The sequence below is a fragment of the Kryptolebias marmoratus genome, linkage group LG7 (assembly GCF_001649575.2).
Source record: "Kryptolebias marmoratus isolate JLee-2015 linkage group LG7, ASM164957v2, whole genome shotgun sequence".
NCBI lineage: Eukaryota > Metazoa > Chordata > Actinopteri > Cyprinodontiformes > Rivulidae > Kryptolebias > Kryptolebias marmoratus.
Genome location: NC_051436.1, coordinates 14445350 through 14458414, shown reverse-complemented (window position 1 = coordinate 14458414; position 13065 = coordinate 14445350). Strand labels below are relative to the sequence as shown.

Sequence of the window (13065 nt, the reverse complement as noted above, 5' to 3'; positions counted from 1 at the left end):
ATCATGGTATAAAGTGAAAGTTTATTGTTCGAGTAATGTCCTTTTTCTTGTTTTGTCATTATATTTTAAGTTGGAAAGGATGCTGATGTTTTAGCCTGTGTCTGTTAGTAAAATATCTCATTAGGCACTGGATGGATTTTAATGAAACTAACAGAAAGTAATCACTGGATGTGCATCTGCAACTGATTAGGTTTCAGAGTCAAGCCAATCCAAGATGGCTGCCACACCTAAGAGACCTGAGAAAACACTAAAGTGACGACAGTTCAGCTGGCTTTATAGATACCGAGCTAAAAGTTTGGTGTGGTAGTAGCTGAGACTCATCCCCACCTCATACTCTGAGCGCTAACAGCTCGCTGTGTCGAGTGACGACAAGCAAAATGTTTTAGTGTGACCAAAACGGTTTTATTTCTCATTAAAAGATGTCTTAGTTTAAAGGTGGCAGGCGATACGCACTCTTTTAAGGCCTTTTATTACGAGTACATTTTTGTCTTGTATTAAGTTGATATTCTTCAAGTTTAAAAAGATATTCACAATACAACTTGATCAGTATGCATGTGGTAATAATGCTGTGCACGCTTTGTTATAGCAAGACAAAAACATAAAAGTATAATGTTATAACTTGTTGTTACAACGTGATGCAGTTTTGTATTTTTACTTTTATTTACTCGTTAAAAATATGTTGTATAAAGTATTTTTGATGAAACAAGTTGCAGGTTTTCCTCAAACTCTAAACCTAATGTTGGCTTTTTGTTCCTTAATAACATTTGAGTGAGAGAACTGATCGACATGTTGGCCAGAATTCAAGTTAAAACAAACCTTAAAGTGTCTTTCACACAATTTTCATTCTATTTATTTTCTGGTCTACAAAACAAATCAGCTAACACAAGGACATGGGCAATCAAAAAGGAAAAAATAAATAAAATTTTGTTTTAAAAGCAACAAAAACACAACTGTAAACAGTTTTACAAACCAGGCAGATCAGCTGCTGCTCATCAAAGGGAGAAACTGTAACATAAACAGGAAAATGCATGTTTGACTTTTAGGCACTCGACATATTTCAAACAAAGTAAAACAGATGTGTTTTTTTAAAAGTTAAAATCTGTGTTTAAGGAACTGTCCTGAAAACGCGGTGTTAGATGGTGGCGACCTTTCAGGCAGCTCTCCAATAAAAGCCAAAGATCATTGCATCGGCAGCATCCTGCTTTGATTTGTATTGCAGTTTGGAGCGCAAAGGTAGTAAAAGCTGACAATAAAACAGCTCGTAAACCTCTCACTTCATCCACTTCCCACCTTCAGTGAAGCCCACCTGAAGCCTCGTTGGTGAGGAGCTGGCTGCGAGCCCTGTGGAGTGTTAGGTTTGGGACCGCCACGCTCCCCTTATGGGGACTTATTAGCACTCAGCTGCTGTTGACACACTTTTACAGCCGTTATGTATTTGAACAGAACTGACGGGTGGAGTTAAACAAGGTCGGCGAAGCCTCACTTTCTCCCACGTCTCACGCAGGTGGGCTTCGGCCTGGAGCACGTGTCGAGGGAGCAGATCCAGGAGGTGGAGGAGGACCTGGACGAGCTGTACGACAGCCTGGAGATGTACAACCCCAGCGACAGCGGGCCCGAGATGGAGGAGACCGACAGCATCCTCAGCACGCCCAAACCCAAGCTGAGGTAAGGGGCAGATTGGAGAGCGAAGCGCTGCTCACACATATCCTCAACCCGTCACTGTCATCGCTCCCTCCTGGAGGGTTTTCAGCCAAGTTCACACATCGTCTAACACTTTTCACTTGGCGGTAAATGTGCTGAATGGAAAATGTCCTCAGAACGTCACAGCTGCTGACCAAGCCTCTTAAACATCTCCAGATCTTTTCTCAGCTGCAGCTCGCGTGTAAAGAAAAGGGCTGGAGTGAATTCCTCACAGCCTGATCGTAGCATTTCAGCTGCACAGATTTATGGAGCTCTGTGCTTCAACACTCAGAGGACTCCTCTGCTCAGAGCGCCCTCTGTTGGTCAGAATGTCTCCCTGCAGCCACAGATGAAAAGCTTGAAGTGAGCCTGAACCGGATCAAAACGTAGATGTTCGAAAAGAACCACACAACATAAAAGTGTATATTTATCATTTTATCCCATAAATATTCTGAATGAAATTCATAAACCCTAAATGATAATTAGTCATAATATTTGTAGAAATTAAAGAAAGTAAAAGATTTGCAAATATGTATTCTTAATTGGTTCTCCAAAACTAATTTTCAGTACATTCTGGTACTATTATTTTTTTTTTCCAGGTCATGTTTTGGCTCTTGCTACCTAAAACATACTTAAAGGGCTAGTTTAGAGCTTTTGAGGTGGGGGTTTTGTGGCAAGAACATAAACAGTTCATGTCTTACCTGTTGTAGATAGCTTATTGAATGAGCTCAGTTTGGAGTTTGATTTTAATTTTGAAAATGATGATTCAAAGCCTGTGTCACTGGGATGAGACTGTTGGTGCAGAATTGTGAACAACATTCAAGATGGACTCTTGAAGTTTTTGCAAAGGTTCGTAATTTCCTTCAATTTGTGTTAGGGGAAAAAAAAATTTAACAAGTTCCAAAGAATTTTTGCCAAAACTGTTGTATATTTGTCATGGGCATCTACAACCCATATTAATGTAGTTTTTATGAGTCAGAAAGTGCACAAAATGTGAGTAAACTTTGGAAGCAATTGGTGGTAAAATTGTGACTGATTGGAGACAAAAACAAAAATAAATTGCAATCAAATTGAGATATAAAAGTAGTTGTTGCAAAGTATGAAATCAAACATTAAAAAAAAAGTTTACCTGAGGTGCATCAAATGCTGCAGCTTGAAAGAGTTTACTCCAGTAGTTTTCCACATATATTGATCTGAAATCCTGAATTGTGGGTCCACCCTCGGTGAAAATAAAGCACTCAGCTGAATCCACTGAAAAACCACATGGAAGCTTGATTGATCCACATCAGGCTGGCTGAAGTCTCTGTCGGTAAACAAAGGTGGCAGAATCAGACAAGAGAAGAATCTTGGAGAAGATGGTTTTAGTGGAAATGAGTGAATCCGCTGCTGAACTGGGAAGAAAAGAAAGAACGAGCATCAGTGAGGGTGGTGGAGCCATAAAGACAGAGCTCAGCAAAACGTCTGCTAGACCTAACCTATCTTTTTATCTGTATATGTTATGGAACAAAATCTAAGCAGAAATATACACCAATACTTCCAAATTGTCTGACTTCTTGATCCCATTTGGCTCTTTCATGGTTGTTCATCTATTTTCAGTCACTTTCCGTAGGTAAACAAATGCATGTTGTAGTTGACATCCGGTCACAAATTTTACTTACAAACTTTTATTCTAAGAGCATGTTGATGTGAGGAAAAAAACTGTGCAGATTTTTCTCACTTTATGAATTTTCTTTGACCGGTCTCCATGACTTTGCGATGAGTAGCTTCACTGCTTTTTGTGACAAATTTACAGCAAGTAGATTCCTGTGTCAGGAATGTCGCAGTTTATTTGCAGCTACGCAGATGTGCCGAAAGCATATTTTAAGCATGATTCTAAGTGCACATATTGTCATGCAATTGTGTGTCTGGAACTTGTTGCAGACAGCAGAGTAAGAAACAAGCTTAACAGCTCGTCTGATCGAGGCCGAGACCAAAGTGGATTCCTGTCTAAGAATGGGTCATTCAGATGCTGTTTCATAAACCTTTGCCTTGCTGATCTGGTTAATTCAGCAGAAATGTTACAATATTCCTGCAGAAAGGGGGACAGACTGTACGTGAAGTGCTACAGCTAGCTGCTGCAACCACTATTTGTGCTTGTAAATAACAGGTCACTTCTATGTGGATAACTGTGCAAAGAAAACTGACGATGATGTGAAGATTTATAAAGATCTGAACTGTCACTTTAAGCTCTGTTTTAGGGTCTTCAGCACCATAAATGTTCTCATAAATCTGTTTTTTTTAGGCCGTTCTTTGAGGGGATGTCTCAGTCCAGCTCCCAGACGGAGATCGGCAGTCTGAACAGCAAAGGCAGTCTGGGTCGGGATACTTTCAGCCCGGTGAGTAGCTCCGACCCACGAGGAGGCAGCAGCCCCTACGCTGGGATTACTGTTGGGTCGAAGTAAATGGAGTTAGCTCAGGTTATTCTTCCCTCCGGTCTCACAAACAGTGGAGCGCTGCAAGTCTAATAATCTGTATGTACAGAAAACAGTTTAACTGGCGCACAGTGCTGGTGTGAAACAGGTAAACCCATAAAAACATCATCCAGCCTCTAACATATCTTATAATAAGTGCACAACATGCTTAATTCCCTTAGACTTAACAAACACTCGGTTTACAAAGTCTCACTTTCATAGTTTACAAGACAGACGATAAAATTGGGCTAAAACATTGGAGATAAAACTAAAAACTATCATAGAAAAGCCAAAGAGCTTCAGACGAAGCTGAAAGCAAACATGAAAACATGACGTGACTTTGCACTGATGTGGGAAGAAGAAACTCAGAATCTAAAGCTGCCAAGAAGCTGATTTCAAATGCAAATGATGGAGAAATCCTTTGTGTTAACATTTGTTTAATGGAGCGGGAATCCAATAACTCTTTCACAGTCACCATCTGCTGAATAAAAAGTGTTTAATCTGTCGGAGTTAAAAGAATCTCTCTGCATCTCTTTGTTGCATTCACGCAGCATCGGTTCCTCCTTTTTCTAACAACGCCGAAATCAGCCTTTAGCTGTGTGACTGCTGTTGGCACACTTTATAAATCAAAAGAAAAAAAGGGCTGCTTTTACTTAAATAAATAGTTTGCGATTCATCTGGGTTAAATACTTCACATGGGCTCGCACTTGACACTCTCTCCCCCCTCCCCTTTTCTTTCCTGTTTGATGATGATGTTTTCTTCCCCGAAGCTCAGCTAATGACTGCTGTTGGAGTTTTGTTTTGTTTCAATCTTGACTCATTAATCCATCTGACTGCTTCTTCCTGGTTTTCCCCAGCAGGGGGAGCAGTCTCCTCTGGAGAAGATGAAGCCGTCCCGCAGCCGCAACCTGGACGAGATCCCATTGGAGACCGACACACTGGTACGACTTTCTTCCTGCCTCAGAGCAGTGATTAGCAATGTTAACTTAGTCCTGATCACTCTTATGAGTGCGACAGATTGAAGTGAAGGTGAAGTGAAGGTGAAGTGTCTGTGAAGACGGCGTTAGGACTGTCTCTGACACCAGCCGTCTTGTCTTTCGGACCGTGTTTGTAGGAGCTGACGGATCAGGAGCTGTTCACTGAGGTGGGCCCCTGCATCACGGTGTCCGTGGCTGAGAAACCCCGCACGCCCCTGAAGAGCAGCAAAAACGAAGTCCAACCCATGGCGTCACCGAGGTAACAAACTCATTTAAAAAAAAAAAAAAAAAATCGTAATTAAAGCTTCAATCTTTCATTTCTGGTAAAGCTACATTCTCATCGGCTCATCTACTGTGACGTTAAGCTGACTCGCTGAGAAATCTGCTTCTCAGATTTTTCAAATCGTTTTGGTTTTCTGCAGATATGATCCACACCACATCCTGACTGTTTCTAAGAAGTTGTAATTTGATGCAACCGATACATAAAAACAAACATATTCACTCCAAAAAAACAATGTGTGAATCGCTTTTTTTATTTTAATTTTTTTACAGAAATGTTAAATGAAAATAAAATATGGGGGAGAAAGCCTCACTAATATCAAGCTTTGCTTCACAATGAAGAAATTATAATGTTGAAACTTGATATATTTCGATGAGCTCTTTGAAATGTCCAGATTTAGATAAATAAAGTTTAATTCTGACAGGATCGATGAGCTAACAGCTACTGTGAGCCAAAAATGTTACAGCTTTATAAAGCTTTATATCCATGTCAGTGTCCTATTACACAATTATTCCTGCCAGAAGTACAACAGACTACAGAGGAAATGCTACAGCTAGCTGCTGATGGCGCTCCTGCTTGCAAATAACCACAGAATTTTGTGTTAATAACTGTGTAATGAGAAACTGACAGCGATGGAAAGGTTTATAAATGAGTTTACATGAACTGCTGTAAAATATTCGAGGTTAGATTTGGTTTAAGATGGCAGTAGTCCACTTTAGCCCGTCTAGCTGTTAGCTTGTTAACTAAACTTTGTCTCTTCAAACGGAGGTGGTTTGAAGTGGTCTCCAAACACTTTAAAAGATCTGAAACGTAACGTCCCATCTTCTTTTCCTCCCACTTGCTTTTAGCCTCGTTTCCATGGAAACTGTGTGTCAGATTTGTATTTGTGCGCAGTTCAAAGCTGCTTCCAAGGCTGGCTTGATGAAATTGTTAATGTAGTGAAGAATTTTGACGGTTAATGTTACGCAGATGATGTGTTGATGTGACGTTCAGTTCGACCTTCTTATATCCTTTGTCCAATGTGAGAATCAGAGTTGTGGGCGTTTGTCCCGAGCTGATGATGGTTCGAAAGGTAAATGTATGAGATGCTAACATGCTTTGGAGAAGCTGGTGTTCAAGATAAAATTTTAATTTGACTTGCAGGAAATGTGTGTTTTAATTTTTTTTCCCCCATTCCTTAGACTGGACGGAGGCCACACGCCCCGGCAGAAGCGCAGCAGCAGCACTCCCATGAAGGAGCGACAGCTGTCCAAGCCTCTGAGCGAGCGCACCAACAGCTCCGACTCAGAGCGATCCCCCGAGCTGGGGCACAGCACAACGGTACGCGACTTGAATTTTCATGAAGCTTCGTTTTGTTTCCTGGGATCTCATCGCGAGCTCTGTTGTTCTTTCTACCTCGTGCGCCTGAACAAACTTGCGATTCCCCGTTGAGGGAGTTCCGTATAAAAAAAAACCCAGCTGCTTTTGTTCTCTGTCCTCCTCTCTTGGTGAACTTCTCCCAACAGTAGAGAAAACACATGTACTTCTTTAATGTGTGATCCCTCGGAGCGCAGATATGAATTATGGATGTGCAGATGAGTCATCTTTGCTGCGAGGCGGGGGATAACGAACCCTGCCTGCGTTTCTGCTGTGCGTTCGCAGGTTCTGAGGAAAGCCGTGTACGATCAGCTCAACCAGATCCTGCTGTCGGACTCGGCGCTGCCGGAGAGCCTGGTCTTGGTCAGCAGCACCGACTGGCAGGGGCAGGTGAGCCTTAAAGCTTTCCACGACGCCCTGCGGTGCGAGGGGTGTTGTTTTTTTGTTTTTTGATGCTTTTTTAGCTCCATGTCTGATGTGTTTGTGTGTTGCAGTACGTTGCAGAGCAGCTCCAAGGACAGAGGCACCCGGTGGTGTCCACCTGCTCCACCGCTGAAATCCAGGCTGTACTTTCCGCTCTGCTCACACGCATACAGAAGTTGTGAGTTTCTCTGAAAATCGATGAGATCTAAAAAAAATCTGATAAATCTGATATTAACATGAAATTGTCAGTTGGCACTTTGGATTTAAAAGATACAAGTATATTAAAATTTTACCAATCTTACCACTTAAACAAAGCATCTTAAATTTTTTTGTACAATTTTTCAATGTCTATTAATGTAAAACCCTCAACTGAAGGAAATTCTTGAATTTAAATAAATATATATGTTCATTTTTATATGAAAGATGGCCTCTGTCCGATCATATCTCGGTATTATCCACCCATCCATCCTTCCCTTCCTGAAGATGGACAAATCTCAAATAGATCAGAGGACACAGTGTCTCTTCCTGTGATGGTGTCCAGGGATTTTATATTTTTTTATCGCTGCTTCTTTAAAGATGTGACTCAGATCTAATTCACTTTCATACCGCTTCAGTTTGCCAGTTAGAAAAAAACATGTGTGCAGTAAATATTACTGGTTTCTGTAAATGTTAAATAGAACCTGTTCATGTTAGTTTACTGCTTGTGTTGAAAGGCTCTCTCTCTCTCCCTCTCCGTGTTCAGCTGTAACTGTAACTCGTCCATGCCCCGAGCGGTGAAGGTGGTGGCCGTGGGCAGCCAGAGTTACCTGGGGGCCATCCTGCAGTTCTTCGTCACTCAGCTGGCCAACAAGACGTCCGACTGGCTCAACCACATGCGCTTCCTGGTGGTGCCTCTGGGTGAGGAAGCTTTTGCCTCTGTGGCGATAACACTTCTTTTATCCGTTCAGCAATCAGGCCGCTGAACGATTATTTTTAGTTTCTTATGAGCCTAAGTTGAAAACCTGATTCCTTCCTTACCTTCGTGTGTTTGTTTCCCCGTCCTCATCAGGCTCCCATCCCGTATCTAAGCACCTCGGAGCCCTTGACAACCGCTACAGCTCCTCCTTTCTGGACGGGGCGTGGAGGGACGTGTTCAGCCGCTCTGAGCCGCCTCAGACAGGTAACACTTGTTAGGTCGACACGTGTAAGCTCTCCTTCCAGCAAAACTCAGCGCTGATGGTTCTTTCTTTTCTCTTTTTTTTTTTTTCCCTACCTGCAGACCAGTTGGACGTAGCTGGGAGAATTAGCCAGTACATAAACGGAGCCTCCGTCACACATCAGCTACCAATTGCTGAAGCCATGCTCACCTGCAAGCACAGGACGTGAGTGAGGACGCCGCAAAGACAAAACTGAAGCCCAACCCAGGCTGTCAGAAATAATCTGTTTTATCTTTCTGTCCAGGCGAGAAGAAGACTCATACCAGAAGTTCATTCCTTTTATTGGGGTAAGATTTTAACATTGGATCACGCAGTATTTGCATGAGATCAGCGTCATTCTGACATTAACACGTTGTTTTTTTTAGGTGGTGAAGGTCGGCCTCATCGAGTCGGGCTCCTCTCCAACAGGTGAGGGTCAGAGTTCAACCTGAGCTCCGAGGAGATTTGATGAAATCTTCCTAACTTTGTTGTTGTTTTCTTTCAGGAGATTCAGAGGAGGGAGTGGGAGTCAGCTTGGCCGTCCCGTCCACGTCTCCACCGTCTCACGGCTCGCCCACGGGGATGATCAAAGAGGCCGCCACGCCCCCCTCCTCCCCCTCCATGGGCAGCGTCTTAACAGTGCAAGGGTAAAAGCATTATTCTGTTTTGTTACAGAGCCTTGTGGGCTTGATCACACATGACCGGAATAAACAGATCAACGAGGACTTTGTTGTAAAAAGTTGTCTCTGAACTCCTCAGGAGTCCCAGCATGTCTCACGGCGTGGACGCCATCGGCCTGCAGGTGGACTACTGGCTGGCCTCTCTGGCGGAGAAGCGGCGGGAGGGCGAGCGGCGCGACACGGGCTGCAAGAACACGCTGAAGAGCGCCTTCCGCTCGCTGCAGGTCAGCCGGCTGCCAGGAGGGGGCAGCAGCGACCCGCAGACCCAGGTCAGCACCATGGCCATGACCGTGGTCACCAAGGAGAAGAACAAGAAAGGTGAGATCTGTCCGTCTGCACATAAACAACCTAAATAGGTATATTTATTAACATCTTCTGCACTTCTGTTTCCAATAATTAACAGATGATGCTCTGATGCTCAAAATGAGATCGATGCTTTTAGCATTTTTTCATTTTATAAGAGTACAGCTGAGCCCACCGTCTCCCTCAGCTGTGCAGAAAACTGCTAGAAACAGAATATGAAGCACAAAACATGAATACAAAAACAGCTAGATGGGCTCTGCAGGAAATTCCTCAAGTATCACCCTTTTTGTATAGACGTCTGATGATTTTTGAAGAAAGAAATTTCTGTTGAAGTACAGAAAGTCTATAAATGTCCTGGAAGGGCGATGGTTTCAGTCTTCACTGTATCCTCTTCTTCAGTGTGGATCAGATGCAGCAGATTAAATTTCGTTGGTGCAAAGTTGGGTAAAAGTAAAGCAGCCAATGTTCCTTTCAGGATGTTGTGATTGCAATTATTAATACAACCAGTCTCTGCAAACTTTACTCAGACTTTCAGTTTCGACCAATCATCTTTGCTGCTTGCCCAGTTTCTCTTCCTGGAATTTGAGCCTTCAAGACGAAAACATGTCTGATGCAGAAGATCACAAAAAAAAAAAAAAATCTGTAAAATCCTGTAGAAACCGGCACACACTGTAATGAATTAAAGTAAACATTGACGAGTACTAGTGTAAAAGTGCTTTAAGTGGTCAGTCAGACTAGAAAAGCACTATATAAACGCAGCCCATTTACTGCAACAAACATTCATCCAAAACTTGCAAACACTTTGAGAATAACTCCTATATTTGTTCAGAACTAATTTCTGTTTTATACGAGGAATATCAATCAAGGTGTTCTAGATTTACAGCGAGTTGTTGTTTTATCTCCTCACACTTTCATTCTTGTTCTTGTCTCATTTTCTCTGTTTTTCTTCCTCTCACCAGTTCCCACCATCTTCCTGGGAAAGAAGCCCAAAGAAAAGGATGTGGACTCAAAGAGCCAGGTCATTGAAGGCATCAGCCGACTCATCTGCTCAGCGAAGCAACAACAGACCTTCCTGAAAGGTGACCTGCACACTGAGGACACTCAGTTCGTCTTTGTCAGATTTAGGCCTTGTGTTGGAAAACCCCAGCTCTTGTGTGTAAAATATAAATAAAAGCAGAACTCAGTGATTTTCAAATCTCATAAAGCCATATTTTTTTTCCTCCATGGAACTTAGTGAACATATCAAATGTTTAAAGGAAGGAATTGTACCATTGGTTGAAAATTTTATGGCAGCAACACGTCTCAAAAAAGTTGGAACAGGGCCGTGTGTACCGCTAAGAAACATCTCTTCTTTCAACGACAGTTTAAATGAGCTTTGGCTCAGAGGAGAGGTGTTCACACATGACTTCTTTTTGCATAACAGAGGACAAGTGTCCCTGCAGTGGTGTCCATAACAGAATCTGACCCGTTCCTAACGCGGTGCCACCTGCCTTGTTTCTTTCCTAGTGTCTATAGACGGCGTGGAGTGGAACGACGTGAAGTTCTTCCAGCTGGCGGCGCAGTGGCCCACTCACGTCAAATACCTACCTGTTGGACTTTTTGGCTACAGCAAGCCCCCATCATAGGACTGAGCTTTAACTCTGACCCCCCCCTCCCGACCCGACCAACCACCCTCCTGTCACGACTTTGCACACAGATCTTGCCCGTCGGCGCCTGCAGAGCCGCGTGAAGACGCCTAACGAGCGGCCGGACCATTTCCTTTATGTAACTCCACTGCAACCACATCCGTCTTATTTCTCTTTAGGGGAGGGGGGGTCAGGTCTAGCACTCTTACTAGTCACTTTAATGCTCCTTTTGTTGTGTGTGTTTGTGTGTGCAGAGAGTGTGCATGCACACATGAATGTACTGTGTGTTTGTGTGTGTGTGTGTGTTTACGACAAAATCACAGCACAAGTCTATCAGCTAACTGCCGTTTTATGTTTCCGTTCTAAGGAATGTGACCGCATGCGACCGGGTCCGAGCCCCCGACCAGCTACTTTAAACCCGTTCAGAGACCTGATCCACGTGTGAATGCTCCAGTTTCAAAACGACACACACACCACTGATGTGCCAGAAACAATAACTCGAAATAAAAAAAAATAGAAACGAATGGCGCAGGGCTTCAGTTAGCACGAGCGAAGCGCTGATACGGAGTCTCATCCGCTCCCAGAATGCAGTCAGACAGAAAAAGGCTGGCGTGGAAGAAGAGTCCGCAAAACAACTCCCGTTCAAAATGCTCACTCTGATGGTTTTTTATTTCAAGGGCTTCCATCTAGCAGTTTGAAATAGTTCTTTTTTCCTGTAAAAAAAATAAATCATTTAGATGTTTAATGCCAAACATAAAAAAAACAAATATATATATATATAAAGGGGAAGTGTCTCTTTTTTTAAGAATTGTGCTCTTGTGAAAAACCGTACAACCTTCCCTTTTTTTAAGCTCTTTCGTGATGCAAAGTGTGTGTTCCTGTCAGAAAAGTTTAGTCCAGGTTTAACTCTTCGTGTGCAGTTTATCTCTGTTCGCTATGCACGTCTGAACACACGTGGACCATTTTGGCTGACAGCAGCTGGTGAAATATCGTTTGACCCTTTTCAATTATGCAACAAATAACTTAACAGCATCATGCATGTCTAAGCAGTGCAAAACCTAACAGCATTGAAGGAAATACGATAGGAGTTGTGTTTTTGTTTTGTTTGTTTGGTTGTTTTCGCCCTTATTGTGCCGTTACTGTAAAATAATTAGCCAGAAGGAAAAAAAAGCACAAAGTTGTTGCCAGTTTTTATCAAAGTGTCTCTTCATAGGTAAAATATGAGCAGCTTTATCTTTGGTGAAATTTTGAAATCTTTCTTTCCGCAGAAAAATCTAAATTTCTTTCTTTTTCTTTTTTTTAAAGAAAAATCAATGAATTTGGTATTTAGGTGCAGATCTGCGACGTGCTTTCTCTAGGATGTTGTGAAGTGATCAGTGAGTGTACGTAAGAGCTAACTAAAGTGTGTGTGTGAGAGAGAATAGTGGTTAAAAAAACAAGTCTAAACTTCTGATAAGGAATAGTTTTATACGGTGTAACAGAGGATTTGTAGTTGATGTGTGTTTGAGTGTTGGAGCTGTGTCGATGATGATGATCATCATCATCATCAGTGGTTCACTTTGTTAACGGACACGAGGCAAACGCTGTCAGAATAAAAATAAAGAAATTAACAAAAAAAAAAAAAGCAGTTCAGTGGAGACGGAAATGATCCAAAGCCTGCGCTCCTCCGCCGTCACCCTCGCCATCGCCACTCAAGTATTACAAGGATATATTTTTTAATAGTATTAATGCAAACTTCTTTATTCAAACAGCTTGTTCTTTTGAAAATGGATGCGAGAGGTTTAGTTTGGTGTTACAGTGTTACAGCCCTCCACACCTCGGTGTTCATGCTCTCTCGTTTCTTCGTTCTCTTCCTGGTTTACGGTCACCGCCGGGCAAACACCCGAGTCAGTCTCTGACTTTTGTTTTTTTGTTCGTTTATAAATCCTACGTCTTTGAATGTACATCTTTCAGTTTACATGTGCTGTTAAAACAGAGCTTTAAAAGGATAGTCTGTTTGTTTTTGCTGGGATGTTCTCAGAAATGGTTATGAATAGTTGGTATCTTGTCGGGTCAGAGAGCGTAGAGAAGGAGGCAAAAGTCCTCCTGAGAAACGGGCTGATGGTTAACCAGACCG

General features: G+C 42.5%; 1 protein-coding gene across 2 annotated transcripts in view; it reads left to right on the top strand.

Moving 5' to 3' along the window:
- LOC108248457 (phosphofurin acidic cluster sorting protein 1) overlaps positions 1-12594 on the top strand; it is a 75792-nt gene extending 63198 nt beyond the window's left edge. The window contains exons 9-24 of one of the 2 annotated variants that reach the window (XM_017437244.3): positions 1505-1665; positions 3962-4055; positions 4991-5071; positions 5245-5366; positions 6569-6707; positions 7029-7133; positions 7238-7344; positions 7909-8063; positions 8215-8325; positions 8425-8527; positions 8607-8649; positions 8728-8770; positions 8847-8988; positions 9101-9339; positions 10284-10403; positions 10831-12594. In XM_017437244.3, the coding sequence (XP_017292733.1) occupies positions 1505-1665; positions 3962-4055; positions 4991-5071; positions 5245-5366; positions 6569-6707; positions 7029-7133; positions 7238-7344; positions 7909-8063; positions 8215-8325; positions 8425-8527; positions 8607-8649; positions 8728-8770; positions 8847-8988; positions 9101-9339; positions 10284-10403; positions 10831-10949 (1884 nt within the window). In that variant the 3' untranslated portion in view covers positions 10950-12594. Of the gene's footprint in view, positions 1-1504; positions 1666-3961; positions 4056-4987; positions 5072-5244; positions 5367-6568; positions 6708-7028; positions 7134-7237; positions 7345-7908; positions 8064-8214; positions 8326-8424; positions 8528-8606; positions 8650-8727; positions 8771-8846; positions 8989-9100; positions 9340-10283; positions 10404-10830 lie in introns of both variants that reach the window. The other variant, XM_017437243.3, reaches the window with a different exon arrangement.
- Positions 12595-13065: the final 471 nt, after the last annotated feature.